Below are 17,112 nucleotides of genomic sequence, written 5' to 3'. Positions count from 1 at the left end.
ATCTGCAGTAAATGCCCCCACTCCCTTGGAACCTGTTAGGAGTCTGAGGAATCAATAAGTTCAGTCCCTCGAGTGGCAAGCTCTTGACTTCACTCCTCTCGCCACTGACATTGAAGGGATTAAACAACACATGAATCAATTGGTGGAGAGAAAAATAATCACAATGTTATTAGCGGAGCACCACAGGGTTAATCCTAATTGGATTGCAATAGGCTCATAATTCACTGTCAGCGCATCGACCGATATGTGGGGCCAGAATAGATACAGCATGGAAAAGAAGAACACCGCTATTCTCATTTTTACAGGCCTGACACCAGGTGATGAAATGAGCGCATTGATAGCAAGGACTAATCCCCGGACGTTACGGCTATGAGGCTTCTACAATAACCACAGCTGCGGCCTCATACATCTCAATAGCTATCAAAAGAGCTAAAAATATAAGGTGCAACTGGTGAAGCTTAATGTGTTTCATACAGAAAATGTCATAAATGGAAACATTTCAATATTGTAGGGTTAAAGACGACAACCCCTCTCCATATTTTCTAATAGGACTAACAGTATAGGGTCCTCAATAAGACGCCCACCACTTAACCTGAGCAGAGCCCCCTGCAATGAGCAGCTCTAGATCCAAAATGTCTTGGGATTAGAGCGTCAGCAGTGATTGGACAGTGGGGGATTGTGTATGGCCATATCCTCCAATTGGATAACACATAGTTGTCAATTTATTTGAGATCTTCCAGCAAGATTAACAGAGGAGCGGCACAACATAGAGATCCAAGAAAAGATGCTTCCATTTCTTTTTCTTATGTGGAACACAAATATAAACTAAAACGGACATGTCAGAAAAGCTGACTGGTGTATAAACATCACAGGTGGGATAGGCTGTAAATCTCTGTAGTGAAGAGATGGACAAAGCGGCAAACTTGCGGTCACAAACATATGAAGCCAGCGCTCCGCCTTTATTGTCTAGGGGAAAGGGGATAAAGGAACCATCACCCCCGACCCATTCTCATAAAAGACCCATTGGCAGGAACAGTAACAGCCACTTGGGACCTCATGACTCAGTAAGGCCTCCAATTCCTAGTCTTGGGTATAAGACTAATATATAAACTGCCATGTTTCACACTTCACTTGGATTCAGACGCTATAGAGGTCACAGATAAGTGTGCACTTATATGCATATATATTTGATATCTGTAGGAGAGAACAGAACGTCACATGACTTGAATAAGAACTACTACTACTTACTTAATAGATCCCTTTAGTCGTGTCTGTTCTTCGTCTTGAAATTTGTGTTGGTAGCTGACCATCATAAAGGAATGAGGGATCCCAAGCTGAAACACAATACAAGATCATGAAATTAAAGAGGTTTACTGTCATTTTAACTAATGTATTTCTCACATGACAGTCAATGTGTTCTCATTCACTGACAGCAAGCACATATTTAAAGTGTTGAGGAACGGAAACACATTGCAACTGGCACCAAGGAAATCACATAGTTGCCTTCTGGACCCCTGCTACATCCTCATTGTGTTTATTCCATATTATATAACTGATGTATTGTGGTTTTAAGTTATTGATTTAATAAAGATATAGAGTATTTAAAAAAAAAAAAAAAAAACAGCCTGCAGATACCACGGAATGTCCCCTAGTGTTAGCTATGGTAGAACCTTATGACATCATGCAGGATATATAAGGAGATGCTGCACTGACATTCCTTTGAGGGTTACAGTTGATGGTGGAGAGTTGCTTGTGCTTGTGAATAGTTTATGCACAGTCACTATGGAGTACGTTGAAGCTTTTCAATACGAACTATGGCCTTGCAAGTATGCTGAGGTCTTATTCTGGCGCACATTGGAGGAGGAGGATAAAGAGGTGGATAAGGAAGGAAAGGAGATTAGAGACACTGAAAGCATCCATGTAATGATAACACCCCAAAATGGATTGGATGTCAATAAAATCTTGGAGGAAGAAAAAGACTTGGAGGTATTACAGTCAGAGAATGTAAGTGAAAATATCTCTGAGACAATCACCACTCCTTTACAGTATCAAGTGAAGGAAGCCTGGCCAAGTCAAGATCCCATTTTGCCACAAAGACGATGGTGGTTTCCCAAATGTCTCAGAGCAACAACAACAGAACCGCAAAAGATGAGCAGTGAAAATATTTCTGAGACGCAGAATTCACCACCCACATGGCAAGTAAAGGAGGCTTGGCCAGCAATAGAGTCGGCATCACACAGAAGAAGGTGGTTCCCAAACCGATCCAGGAGGTACATCTATAGCCCCGCAGAAGACCCCCAGCCATCGGGATTCTGGAAGGCAATTCTGTGTTGCTGTAATGTGAAGACTTCAGATTGAATACCACCAACACTTCAGTCAGTCTTCACCATGGTTGCGTCATCTGAAACTTTACCAACATCCTGATGTACAGTTTATATTATTTATTTTAAAAAAATAAATAATTTCTGTTTGATCTTATATATTTTGTGACTCTTCTATTATAGGCACTTTGGCCTGGGTATCAATCTGATGAAATATTTTGTGTGGGTTTCCTCTGAGTAATCTGGTTTATTCCTATACTCCAATGATATACCAATAGGGAGTTTGATTTGGCCACTCCACTGGGGACTGTGATAAAAGTGGGAGGAATGTATTAAGACTGGTGTCATCTGGGGGAGGGGGAATGGCAGGTGGAAGTGAAATCCTATGCAAGTCAGGGACTAAAAAAAACCTGAAAAATGTAGAAGACAACAATTTTTTTAGTTGCTAAACTGTATAATGCTCTTCCCAGTGGTCCCCACACACAGTACAATGCTTTCCTAGTGGCTCCATCACTGTGTATATAGAATATTGTCAGTCAGTGAGAAAAGCAATGACTCTGAGGTGTGAGGTCGGCCCATCTGATGGTGTTGCGGTGATATGTAACATGGCCCATGATAAAGGGCATGAAAGGTCGTGTCTAAGGGGGCGTTGACACTAGCGTCTGCTGCCCACCCAGGGGTTTCCATCCTAATCCCTGGAGAAGCTGGGAGGGGACGGCTTGCCGGAGGTCCGTTTTAAAACACTTTCATTTGAATGGGTTTTTAAAGAGGACCTTTCATCAGATTGGGCACAGGCAGTTCAGCGCACTGTCAGCTTTTCAGCAGTATATAGAACTGCCTGTGCTCCAAACCATGAAAGGTCCTCTTTAAAGTAAACCGCCGGTGTCTGTATGCAGCCTCTCTACGGTGAAACAGTTTTTTTTTTTTTTTGACAGACACAAAGCCCTACATGTCCGAGCCAAAGTGTATACATTACATTATATAGTGTAAGGAGTGCTGTCCTTATAGAATACTAGCCTATGCCCGTGACTTCGTCTGCGTATTGTTGGAAATGCGTGTACACAATCCACTGAGGGTTAGCGTGTTTTTACATAGAGAGATAACAGACCTGGCTGAGATAAGCTGCTGCAAGAGCAGTGTAATATAGTATGTGAACATAAATTCATAACAGTCGTGAAGCCATGTCATTTATCGGGATAAAAAGTAGCCTATGTTTTAATCGAGGTTACAATCTATGTGCCAAATTTCATTCAAATCCGTTCAGCCATTTTTGCGTGATTGAGGAACAAACATCCATACTTTCACATTTATAATATTAGTAGGGTGACTGTTTGACAAGTTCTTTTGTCCTTATATCTTGTATACATCACTCTGCACATATGCATTATTTTTGTGATTGTTTATATCAGAGTCTTCGATCGGATTCCCAGTATTTTTTGATCTTCTGCCCACATGCGACAACATCAACTGATAAGTGGCTCAGCAGTAATACTATGCTGGAACGGAGCACCAATGATCAAGCAACGATTGATCTTTGGCCACACGTGAGCAGCCAGAGAGACCGGGGACCCAAACAGAGAGTCTTTGCTGGATCCCCAGCTGAAAAGAGGGGTAAATACACATATATTATTTTAAACCTTTGCAGGATGGAAAAAATGACTCAGAACACCCCTTTAAGGATGTGGGGCATTAATGCATCCCAAAATTTCGATGGATAAAAACATGACAAACCATCAGCACCCACAATCTATTTGATGGGACAATGACTCCAATAAACCTCACGTGTTGAGGTCACTATTGATCAAGGCACAATGGGGTTAAATGGCGGTAATTGGTGGTATCACACATTGATGCCAACTATCTTCTGATGGCACTGACGATTGAGCCAGGTACTGTGTTAAAGAGGTTTTCTAGGATTAGGAAAACATGGCTGAATTCTTTCAAAACAGTGCCACACCAGCTCATGGGTTGTTCTTGGTATTGCAGCTCAGCTTCAAGGATATGAATCAGACTGACCTGCAATACCACAAACAACCTTTAGACAGCTGTGATACTCTTGGGCTCCATTCACACATCGGAAAACGAAGAAGAATTTGAGGCAGACACCTGTCTTGAATTCCTCTTTATTTTCTGGGCTCTGGAATGGGCCTAAACAGTGGGGAGTCTCGAGCATCAAGATGGAGCAGGATGCTTATTTACCATATTACTGCAGTCTTGGCCTTCCATTGAAAACAATGGGAGGCAGAATCAACCACTGACTTTGGCATGGAAAACAGTCAGAAACTTCCCTATTTCTCCAAAAGTAAGCCCTACCCTGAAAATGAGCCCTAGGTACAGTCAGCCCCTCCTAAGTTAAGTCACGTGACGTCACAGAGACAGATAATAGGCTCCCAACCGTCCTGGACAAGTGCCCTGCTGCCTCCCGAAACGGCAGGGTAAGATCTGCTCACCTGCTCCCAAGTCCTGCCTCCCAGCAACTACTATGGTCTATTGCTCCTGTTGTCAGTCAGTAGCTGTAGCGTTCTACCATGGGACTGCTAACAGGTAAAGTCTTAGGATAGATCATTTGCTACAGATTTTCAAAAATCTGTCATGCATTTGTGGTGGAATCTGAGGATTTTCTACATGCCGATTGGGTCATGGATTTCTTGCACATGTCTCTTTATACATTGCATATTCTGCGGTGAAATTCTAACTTGACATGCTTTAAAATCAGCACCGCATATCGATATCTGCGCAGACAGATTTGTTCAGATTTCATGCACTTCACTGCTGCTGCAAATTGTTCAGATTGAAAATCTGCAGCATAAATGCTACGTGTGAACATACTCATGGTTTGCATGCTTATTGTCGACTGATACAAAATATCTCTAAAGACCTGACACAGGCAGCACTGTTCACAAACCAATCTCTGTCGGCAGGTTCCTCTATCCGGAGCGCAGTTTGCTAATTGCTTTGTTATCTACAGCCCGGCGTGTTTTATTTTATAGATCGAGAGGTTTAAAAGGGAGAAAAAAAAAAAGCTAATAAAACCTTCCGTCAGCTATAAAGTCCCTACGCGTTTTTTCTCTTTTTTAATTGAAATTTTAACCGTATGAGTGAGCCAGCTGGGGATGAGATTAACTATCACTTTAGTCAGATGCCAGGGAGCGCGATATTTAAGGATGTGTTTATAAAGAGGAAGGCGAGCTGTTTAATTGCATTACTTACAGTGACCCTTGGTTAAAGCGAAACGCGCAGACTTGCCGTCATGGGCTAGCAAGCGTGTGAGATAGGATAGCGCTGTTAACTGTGCTTAGCAGACAATGGTTCTTCTACTGTCGCCTTTAGCTAGGATGCTCTTAGCACACAGCATCCCCTTCTGCATTAGTATTTTTAATGTAGCGCACTTTTATATTTATGGGTTTTGCAAAAAGCAATGCATCAGCCAAAACAGCCCAAAAAGGGATCATAAAATGTACATTTATTAAAGAGTGTAATTGAACGGCATAAAACATTCATATAATGGTTATAGCGATTTGGGTTTTAATTATACCCGGTCTCTCCAATTCAACTTAAGTGGAGTGGAACCAGCTCCGACATTCAGCGCGAGTGGAAGTCTCTGGCGCTTCCTGTGTGCTGCACATATCTGGAGACGCAGCACTCATGATTAGAGTATGCGCTGCTCGTACACTATCTATTACTGGCTACAATGTGTACATTATATATGTGATTCTGCAGTCTCCTGGTCCCGACAGGCTGCAAACGATCACTTACTGTATAATTCAGGCTGTACTGGGTGATAAATTATTTTCTAGAGGCGCACTTGCTATCCTAACACAGGAAATTTATTTACGTACTTACAGAGCTGTACAGGAGAAGACAATTCCTATGATTTAATGAAAGCATTTATTTATATCAAATGAGTAGTACTACAATAAGTCCTATGCCACATAAAAGGCTGCGATACAGTGCTGTGCAATAGAGGTGTCTGCACCGGGAGGCTCAGGAAGAGCTAGTGTTAGGCTGAGAGGGCTACCAAGCTTTTGGGAGTCTGAAAATGACAGCCAGTGAAACACAGGGCCCAAGGCAACTCCCCCCCCCCCCCATCCCTGTTAGGCACAGGGCCCAAGACAGGTCCCTTCCGTCAGGAACAGGGCAGAGGGTCACACCGTCAAGCACAGGATAGATGTGGATACTAAGCACCAGTCAGCTCAGTACTTAAAGGGCAGGCATTACACATTACAATTAGGTAATGCACCATTGAGCGCTGGTAAGAGGCAGGGTACTGGTCAGTTCAGGGGTTAAGCCCAGCACCAGATAGCACAGGTAGGAGATTGCCAAATTGTACATGGAACATGGTGATCAGATTTAACGGTCCCACAGACATGCATGGTGAATATATTATCCTCACCTGGAAGGCCATAGTGAAGTGGCTGGTCTTTGTGTCCCGGACAATACTAGTGTTCATTGCTGACTGGATGCCCCAGCGCCACTGGATGTAACCCATTGTGTTTTTGTCCAGATGTCGCGCAACCATCGTTGTGAGGCCTGGTCTGACTCCTTGGGAGGAAAACTGCAAAACGCAACTTGTAGTGAAGAAACTAGAAGAGAAGAAAAGTAGCAAATGAATAACGTATGGGGGAGACATTTGTTCTATTCTGTGTTATACAAAGTCACTGAGGATGGAGTGGCTATATATCAGTCTACAGCAGGGGTAGGGAACCTTTGGCTCTCCAGCTGCTGTGAAACTACAACTCCCAGCATGCTCCATTCACTTCCATGGGAGTTCCCAGAACAGCAGAGCCAGTATGCATGCTGGGAATTGTAGTTTTGCAACAGCTGGAGAGCCGTACGTTCCCTACCCCTGGTCTACAGGCTACATGTACAGAGTGGACATAGTACAAAATCACCTCCTCAATGATATGTCACTAGTCTACCACCATTACAGCACACTGACTAGGTCTTACTGCTCATCACAATGCAGCTCGCTGTCAGCCTAGTACTGACATACAGAACCCTAAGGGTGCATTCACACTATGTAACGCCAGCGTATACTACAGCTGTACACGCCGGCGCTACAGCAGGGCTGCCGAACACTTCCCATTCATTTCTATGGGAGCCGGCATGCGAGCGCTCCCCATAGAAATGAATGGAAAAAAGCAGTCCATTCATTTCTATGGGGAGCGCTCGTATGCCGGCTCCCATAGAAATGAATGGGAAGTGTTCGGCAGCCCTGCTGTAGTGCCGGCGTGTACGGCTGTGATACACGCTGCCGTTACGTAGTGTGAATGCACCCTAAGGGTTAGTTCACATGTGAATACCGTGTGGCGGAATTTGGTCCGGAAAAAAAACGCTTCAGGAATTATTATTATTCCTGAAGCGGTTTTTGGACACTGAGGCGTTTTTGGAGCGTTTTTTTTTTTGTAAAAACAGTCTAAAAAAACGCCAGGCCGTTTTCCCTCCCGGACAGTGAATGGACCTTAAAAAACCGCACCAAAAACCGTGACGCGGTTTCCACCTCCCATTCACTTGTATTGACTTCCTGAGGCGGAATCCGCCTCAAGAAAGGTCACGTCGCTTCTTTTTTCCGCTACGGGAAAAACACCATAGACCACCATTGTGAGGGGGCGGATTATGACGTGGATTCCGCGCCATAATCCGCCCCCTCTATGCCCATGTAACAAATCCTAAATGCAGGAAAGCAGATCAGTACTGACAGTACACCGGCACAGGCTGAGGTCACACCGCTAATAGGAAAGTGACACCATTGTAAATGCAGCTCTAGATGTGACTGGAGCAGAAGATTTTATGCAGTGCAAGATAAGTCTAGCATGTAGGAAAAAAAGATACACAGTGCATTATAAGGTAATAAGTCCTATACAACAGATAGAGAATATCCACATCAAAGGCTGCTGCGCAACTGTAGGTCCAGCAGTCCAATAGGGAGAAAACCACATATCTAGAAGTCAAACTGCCTTAGTGAAACAGTGTCAGTACATACTGTTCAAAATTTTATTCTGGTCCAACCTGATGGAGGCACTGTGACTTCTAGATACCTGCGGCTTTTCCCCAATGATGTATTGTATGTAGTCACTTATCATTATAGGCAGACATGATGTGTTAAGCGATAAAGCTCTAGCTATCTGTCCAGGTCATGACACAGGACAAATACTCTACAGATGCACTTGTCCTATCTTATTTTTGCACTTTTCATAGCTGCTACTTTCCTCTTGCTATGCAAATAAACCTCATTTAATCACCAGGCAGCAGAGGACGTATTGTAGCGCAGGTTGTATACAAAGCGGCATTTCGGAAAAATTTCAATAATCGCTGCTTTCCTGGAGAGCAAGTATAAGACATAATGGAAGCACTTGTATACCCGAGCAGCTACTGTCACACTCATCATCTGCACGTGCCACAGGGAAGGACACATTGCCTTTCACAGGCAGAACAGTACACAGTAGGAACGGAGATCTTAAAGGAGCACATCGCCTAACTTCAGCACTTTATAAGAGTCCAGGAGTCTTATATAGGGAGGTGTTGGCATCAATCACACCTATGTATATACGTATCTGGAGGTTTTCAGGCTGGAGGGGTTTGTGGTTGGAAACAGGGAGCAGCAGAGCGCATTCAATGGCATAGCCAAATACAATATAGGTTTAGTGTCTCTATAATTCTCAAACAGAATTTAAAGGGGTTGTTCAGCTAGTCTTGGATTCCTGTTTCCTTTAACACAGGAAATGCCAGCTCAGCCCATCACTGGATATATTAGTCACCCTGCCTCAGGAAGTGACTGGCTGAGCGGGCAATTCCTACTGATTTCAGTTTTGCGATGGGTCCAGAAGAGACATAGTAAGCATCAGCGGCTCAGAAACCATCAAAATCATGACTTCTGTCTGTTTTTTCCACTCTGAGCCTATTAACCCCTTCCTGCTGTAGCAATTTATTAAAATCTTTTTTTTTGTGTCCCATGGCCATAACTTTTATATTATTTCATCTACATACTCATACGAGGGCTGGTTTAGTTTTTTTTTGGAGGATTTTTTTTTTTTTAATAGCACTAGTAAATGTTGCTGTTAAAAGCTATGCAATTTTATTTATTTTTCTGAGGGAAAGCAACCAAAACCCCCCATCACAGTAGGAGATAAATCATTTTTATATTCCATTAACATGGATACTTCAGACAAGACAAGGGTGTGTGATTCAGAGCTCCAATCAGAGGCAGCCAGTGTCAGAGCTCAGGTCTGCTCCTGTCTGACACCACCCTCTGACAGTATAGGGTCTAGCATATCAGACACCAAAACCAACAGCATTGGTTGCTCGGGCATGGTGGGGGCTAGAGAAAAAATTTCAACTGCGCCAGAATCAGTGGAATAGAGCCTAATAAATGATGCAAAAGAGTTGGACTTGTTGGAGGAATTGAAAGTTCCTCTTTAATTATTTGATTTTCTATTAAAAACAAAAACTTAATTTTCCACTTTTTGTCCCTTTAAGGGATTTATTAATATGTGGAGTTTGTTCACTTGTGCAAATCTGAGTGCAGTACTTTTTACTGTTGTGTATTGTCAATAGATTAGAACAGCCACACAGAAAATGGCCAGGTGTACAAAGATGGAAGGCCTGGTGGTCAGGTGTACAAAGATGGAAGGCCTGGTGGTCAGGTGTACAAAGATGGAAGGCCTGGTGGCCAGGTGTACAAAGATGGAAGGCCTGGTGGCCAGGTGTACAAAGATGGAAGGCCTGGTGGCCAGGTGTACAAAGATGGAAGGCCTGGTGGCCAGGTGTACAAAGATGGAAGGCCTGGTGGTCAGGTGTACAAAGATGGAAGGCCTGGTGGTCAGGTGTACAAAGATGGAAGGCCTGGTGGCCAGGTGTACAAAGATGGAAGGCCTGGTGGCCAGGTGTACAAAGATGGAAGGCCTGGTGGCCAGGTGTACAAAGATGGAAGGCCTGGTGGCCAGGTGTACAAAGACGGAAGGCTTGGTGGCATTCTTTGGTCCACTGGAGCCCCATGACAACAGCTTGGCACCCTACCATTGCTTTACGGGGACCACCTGGAGCACAGAATGAGCCCTCTACTGCTGTGTCACTGCTTATAACTGAAGCTGCCAGTGGATATCTGCTGTACAATACAGCCAGCACTTGCCATATATCAACTGAAGGATTCAGGTCTGAATCAACATTATAAATGTAGGTCAAATGGCAAGAAAAGGGTTAAAAAACATCTAGGTGGACCACCCCTTTAAATTCTGAAAGTACACATAGCAGAGGCTGACATCTTGGGTTGTGTGCTGGCTGGCACCCCTGAGGAAGATGTAAGTAATAATGGCCACATTAGGAAACAACTCACTACAGTGTTCAGCCTTAAAGGGGTTGTCTCAACATGGGCATTTGCTGAGGGACCCTTTAAATCAGTTTTCTGGGTTATAGATAAAAGGACAGGACACTAGTGTCAGATTGTGGGCATCTGACACCCATACTAGTTGGCAGCACATTCCCTGTTCACACAGGGAGAAGAATACAATGATTCTTATGCTAGCGGAAAAGATACAATGATAGTTAACGCTTTGTAAAAGGTACTAGCATAACAACTGCTGGGACTTTTCATATTGCTGGAACCAAGTGGTGGCTACATAAGGAAATCTCCATGCTACTATGTCTTCATTGGGCTTAGCTCAGGTTTTTCTCCTCTGCCCATAAAATTAAAGGACAGCTGCAAGATGACTAGGGGCCCGCTACCTCTCTAAAGAATAAAGGGGTCACAGATTGATAGAGAGGTTGTCAGCAGGTGCGTCTGCACCCGTTACCTTTGTGTTACCTCACACTGATTCCCTTATATTATGACATACTCAGCACTGCTACATCTGTACAGGATTACACCGCTATGAGCAATTCTAATGGAAACCGAGACTTTTTCAGTAGTACTAGCAGTCAGAGGCCCTCTACTGGCTGCAGAGCAGTACTGCATGTCAACTGACAAAGATCTTTATGACAGCGGCGTCCTACATACCCAGCTGCAAGTAGATACAACACGAATAATGCTGATGTTAAACAAACAGTGACCTAAATAACAAAGTCTCACATTGACACTGTTTATGGGGGTCATATCCTTATTCTGGATGGGAAATAAATTACCTCTCGCAGAAACGCAAACTGCCTTAAAAATTAATCTAGTGCGACTCATTTCAGCTGTGAAGGTGTGACCTTACCTTCCTGCCCAAAGGACCCTAATTATGGATTTTAAAGCTGCTGTTTAGTACGGCTGACAAAGAGAATGTGTTTTGCGGCTAGGCGGGGGAGGGGGGGGGGGCATTACTGGGCACATCAGTGTTATGGATTAAACACAATAAAGATTTCCATCCTCAAGTGATAAATTCTGCAGGAGAAGCTTTAAATTTGCCGAACACCAGAATACTATCCATGACCAAGCAGATCGCAGGCCATAAATGGGACACCTTGCCCCTGATCGCCCTCTCTGGTTGGGCCGGTAATGATTACCAATGATACGGCCATTTTTATCTAAATTAGTTTTAACTTTCAAGACTCATGTTTTGAGGTCAGTAGATGGAAATTTTATTAAGATAACTGAAAACCAGTAGAAATCCATCCGCAAGTTCACACACAGGATTTTGGAGCTGATATGGAAGCAAATTCTGCCTCAAAATGAGATCCAAATTTCATCCGAAATCGGAGGCCTCCCTCGGGAGTGTTTTCAGGCTGAATCGCAAGGTGAATCGGCCTGAAGAATGAGCATGTCGCTTGTTTTTCCAGGAGACCTGACCGGCTCCCATTGATTTCAATGGGAGCTGTCTTTTTGGTCAGGGTTTTTAGGCGGATACGGCCTCAAAATCCTGACCAAAAAACTCTGTGTGAGCTTACTCTAAGATCCCAGACTAGTAATGTCTGGTCGGGATACACCTGTAACAAACTCTCAGCTGTGAGAAGTACCCACAAACAGGATAGGGGTTGAGTGCCTAGTGAATGTGGGCCTTACTGCAGCGAGTCCACACTGACCACAAGAATACGGCCCCGAGTCCCCCATTTGAATAGATCAGTGGTCATAGTGGTTGCCGCCACTCTATTCAATATTATGGGATTACAAAGGCAGGAAAGCACTGTACTCAGGGACTAAGGGCCCTTGCACATGACCAAGTCCTGTCCGTGGGAAACAGTCTATGTGTGGGCATAGGACCCAAACTGAACAGTTATGATGCAGTGAGCTCCCGAACAGCCCAATCGCTACAGTATTGCACTGATAGCCTTATGTCAAGTCGTTACTGTAGTGATCGGGGTCCTCGGGAGCTCAAAGCACCATAACTTACTATGATATAGTGACGCCTATGTACATGGGCCAATACAGGCTGGGTTCTAGTGCTCACACATGGAACATTTCCCACAGATGGGACTCAGTCATGTACAAGGGTCCTAATATGGTATGCACATGTGCTACTAGCTTTGCAATCTGGGACCCCTGTTCTTGTGACCTCTACCAATCACTAATCCTTGGAGAAGGACTTCAATAATTGATATGCCATAGGCCAAATGATCGGTGGGGGTGCGACTGCTAAAACCCCCACTGACCTGGAGAACTGGGGGAGTTTCAGGGTAAGTTCACACAGGGTTTTTTGGTCAGTATTTTGGGGCCGTATGTCCCTCAAAATCTTGACCAAAAAGTTGGCTCCTATTGAAATCAATGGGAGCCGGTCAGTTCTTTTTTTTCTGGGAGCCGTTTGTTCCGGCTCCCGGGAAAAGAGGCGAGAAGACACTCCCTCCGGACTGGCTCATTCATTTAGGCCTAATCCGGAGCGGAGTGCACGACTGGATGCTGGTGCACTGCACCGGCATCCAGTCGCAGCTATCCGTATTTTGGACCTGAACCTGAGGCGGCCTCCACCTCAGGTTCCGGTCCAAAAAACCCAGTGTGAACTTACCCTCACTTCCATTAAGAATGTAACAATGTTGGCATACCACGCCCTTTCCCCTCCTTTTGAAATGTTTTGAGTTGTCACAGCTCCTCCCTCTTTACAGCCCAAACCTTTAGCTCTTAGGGACTGAATTGATAACCATACGATTTACATCTCAAACAGACTTTTTAAATGCCCAGAAATATGGTAGTAGCAAATTATGCGGATGAAAACCACTCCATGACTTCATTATGTCTGTACCCAAGTAATGAGAAAAATCTGAAAAAAAAAGAGCTAATAAAACTCTACCATTTTGGTGTGAGGTTCCGAAAAATCTTCAGTCCAAACAGAGGTCCCTGGAGGTCACCAGCTCCAAACTCTAACTGAAAAAGAAGAAAAGAAAGTAAATGAATAGAATTCAAGAACTTTGCTGTCATCTTACTAAGGAAAGCTGTATATTTTGCTTAAATAATGCATATACAAACACCACGGCCGTTCTGTCACTGAACAATGCAGACACAGTGGTAATGTCACATGTAAATGAAGCTTCTGAGTCCCACCCTATAAAAGGATTAGTTACAAATAGTGCTGTAAGATCTGTATGGGGCTACATAGTGTCTGCCATTGCTGTGCTGCTGCACAGTATCTATAGGGCGGTGTGGTCCGAAGCCTGAGCTCTTAGTCTGGCCATTGGGTTGCTCTCCTTGTGGGAACTGTTTTCCTGAGGAGCATAGATCAATGTATAATATTGGGAGGTGAAGTCCATGTCTTTCCTTTTTTCTCTCCAAAATGCTACAAACAATAACTGCCTCACAGCTTCTCCAAATAAATGATGTAGCCAAACACAGTGTCATCATCTTCACTCTAACAGTAATTGATGTAGGCACAGATAGTACTACCTTATAGTTTCTACCTGTATATGATGTAGGCACAGACAGTACTATCTTATAGTCTCTACCTGTAGATGATGTAAGCACAGACATACTATCTCACAGCCTCTACCTGAATATGATATAGGCACAGACAGTACTACCTTATAGTTTCTACCTGTATATGATGTAGGCACAGACAGTACTACCTTATAGTCTCTACCTGTAGATGATGTAAGCACAGACAGTACTACCTTATAGTCTCTACCTGTAGATGATGTAAGCACAGACAGTACTACCTTATAGTCTCTACCTGTAGATGATGTAAGCACAGACATACTATCTCACAGCCTCTACCTGAATATGATGTAGGCACAGACAGTACTATCTCAGTCTTTACTTGTATATGATGTAGGCACAGACAGTACTATCTCACAGTCTCTACCTGTATATGATGTAGGCACAGACAGTGCTATCTCAGTCTCTACCAGTAATTGATGTAGGCACAGAAAGCACAACCTTATAGTCTCTACCTGTAGATGATGTAGGCACAGACAGTACTATCTCACAGTCTTTACTTGTATATGATGTAGGCACAGACAGTACTACCTCACAGTCTCTACCTGTAGATGATGTAGGCACAGACAGTACTACCTCACAGTCTCTATCTGTAAAAGATGTAGGCATAGATCACAGAGTCACTGTTTCTCCTCCTCAATGAGGCATAGCTATTACTGTCCTATCTACACAATTATTACCACCTTTCCATTTTTTGGTAAATGATGTGGTCACAGAATACAATAACTTGCTGTCGCTACTTGTAAATGACCGCACAAAGTATTTGTGTCCTCATGTAAAAGATAAAGGCATTACTTCCTCCCTGTCTCTACCGGCTAATACCATAGGCACAGAGAGGACTGCCTCCCTGTCATGTCAATAATCCTGATAATAGATAGATTTTATTAGAAGTAAATACATAGTATTGCCATCTGCATGTAGATATGTAATGCTCTGTATGTATTTATAATAAAATCTCTACCAAATCCAAATGTAGCTCCTGTAGATTTTCCCCATTGAGTTTAGATCTCTTGTATATGTGTTCCTTTCTTACAATATTCATGAAGTAGGAGGTTTTGTATGCTAGTTTACTTTGTTAACTTTAATGTTAGAAAGAAAAGCCAAACCGGTAGCCTTCTATGAACAGCAGTCAGTCACTGTATATTTACTTCTGAACAGAATAGATGCTGGTGTTCTCAGACACAGTTCTGACTCATGGTCTATGAGGACATCATGGCGGCCTGTGAACACACTCATTCTGAACCAGCGCAACTCCACTGCTGTGAGCGCATCCACATGACATGTAAACCTAGCTAAAGAAAATCTGGATGAGTTATATGTGGATTTTTTGCAGATTTCAAAGTGGTGAAATCTGCAGGATAGGGCCCCATGCACATGAATGTGTGTACAGTCAGTGTGCGAACCAGGTTTTTCATGGCCATCGCACTGACCCATTATTTTCTATGGCCCATACACACACCTGTGTATTATAATGGGTCTGTGGATGGGGCCGCCAGTGGGGCCAAAAATCAGGAAAGGTCCTATATTCTGTTTTGTGGTCTGAGATCACAGAAAAAGTATCAAGTGGAGTCATGAGCGGCACAAGGATATCCCCCATGTTGTGTATGCCATATCTTACCCTGGACCCTGCATATGATGTAGCCTATGCCGATATACTGTACGTGTAGACGATATCTGGTAACATCTCATCCCTTTTAATGCTACTGTAAAATCTGCAGATTTTTGGCCCCTAGTTCCACCGTATACCTGGCCAGTGTAAACATATCTTTATAAACCCATTTTTTAATAATTTATACATTGCCCAAAGAAAGAAGTGATAATATTGTTTATCCAGAACCGTCTTCTCCCCCCCCCAATCCTATATGGTTTGGATCACACGGTGCACTGAGCAGAACCCCAAGTTTTATCATATGCTTTTACTTTGCATATTGTCACATGGAGCCATCTACTCAGGGGACTGACAGATGTGAGAACCGGCCATCCACACAGACTGAAATATCTATTATATGCTGATAGATGCACATTTATTAACCTAGAGCCGCCAACACGCTTGCTTATTTTTTATGCTTTCTTTGCATATGTATCTGAATAGTTTCATAAAATATACATAAATATACATACCAACACCAAGGATAAATAATCCCTTAACCGCTTCATTACCTGGGAAAGCTAGGCCTCCAATGGGTTATATGAAATTACAAAAACATGGTGGCCTTCTTCCAGACACAGCAGCACTCGAGTCTATGGGTTTTATAGACCCATTTATATATTTTTCTTATTAAAATCAGATACAGACAAGTTATTTATTTATTTTTTTTAAATCTCATCTGTTTTTATCTTCTGACTGTTAATTCTATGATCTCTTCGTTCATACATTGGGCCCAAGCAGCATTTGGAGATATGGAACATGAGAACTGGATATGTTCATAGATTTGTATGAGAGAGTATTATGGGCAGGTCAATGCACAGGGAGGGGGTGACCACAAACTATTCTCAATTGTGGATCACGTATAATCTATATATAGGTGTTTCCTTTTATTGTAAGGCCCCATTCCCACGGAATAACGCGCCGCTCATTCTGACACGTAAACAGGTGTCAGAGTGAGCGATGTAAAACAGAACTCCATTTACTTCAATGGATGCCATCTTACGCGCGCTACACATTGAAATCAATGGGTTAAAAAGCCTCCCATTGATTTCTTTTTTTTTCGACATTAAAGTTTATTGGAGGATTTTCCAAAATTTTTACAAAGCGGAAAAGGGGGAGGGGGGTGGGAGGGAAGAAAAGGGAGGGGGGGGGAACTCAGGGAAAGCAATGCAAAACCGCAATATGGGAGGGGGGGGAGGGGGGACAGAAGCTCCGTCGCAGCGGCAAATATTACAAGATCATCAGAACACAAACCAAAAACCACAAACCTAAAATACAAAAAGAATAAGAACACAAAACACAAGACACAG

At 43.3% G+C, this 17,112-nt stretch overlaps 1 protein-coding gene across 1 annotated transcript in view; it reads right to left on the bottom strand.

The window, feature by feature from the left end:
• DNAJC11 (DnaJ heat shock protein family (Hsp40) member C11) overlaps positions 1-17,112 on the bottom strand; it is a 107,679-nt gene that overhangs the window by 11,551 nt on the left and 79,016 nt on the right. The window contains exons 7-9 of the mRNA XM_075279939.1: positions 13,517-13,590; positions 6,715-6,904; positions 1,249-1,334 (exon numbers count right to left, since the gene is read on the bottom strand). Of these exons, the coding sequence (XP_075136040.1) occupies positions 1,249-1,334; positions 6,715-6,904; positions 13,517-13,590 (350 nt within the window). The remainder of the gene's footprint in view (positions 1-1,248; positions 1,335-6,714; positions 6,905-13,516; positions 13,591-17,112) is intronic.

This window comes from Leptodactylus fuscus, chromosome 6 (genome assembly GCF_031893055.1).
Source record: "Leptodactylus fuscus isolate aLepFus1 chromosome 6, aLepFus1.hap2, whole genome shotgun sequence".
Taxonomy (NCBI): domain Eukaryota; kingdom Metazoa; phylum Chordata; class Amphibia; order Anura; family Leptodactylidae; genus Leptodactylus; species Leptodactylus fuscus.
This window is presented reverse-complemented; position numbering and strand designations above follow the sequence as displayed.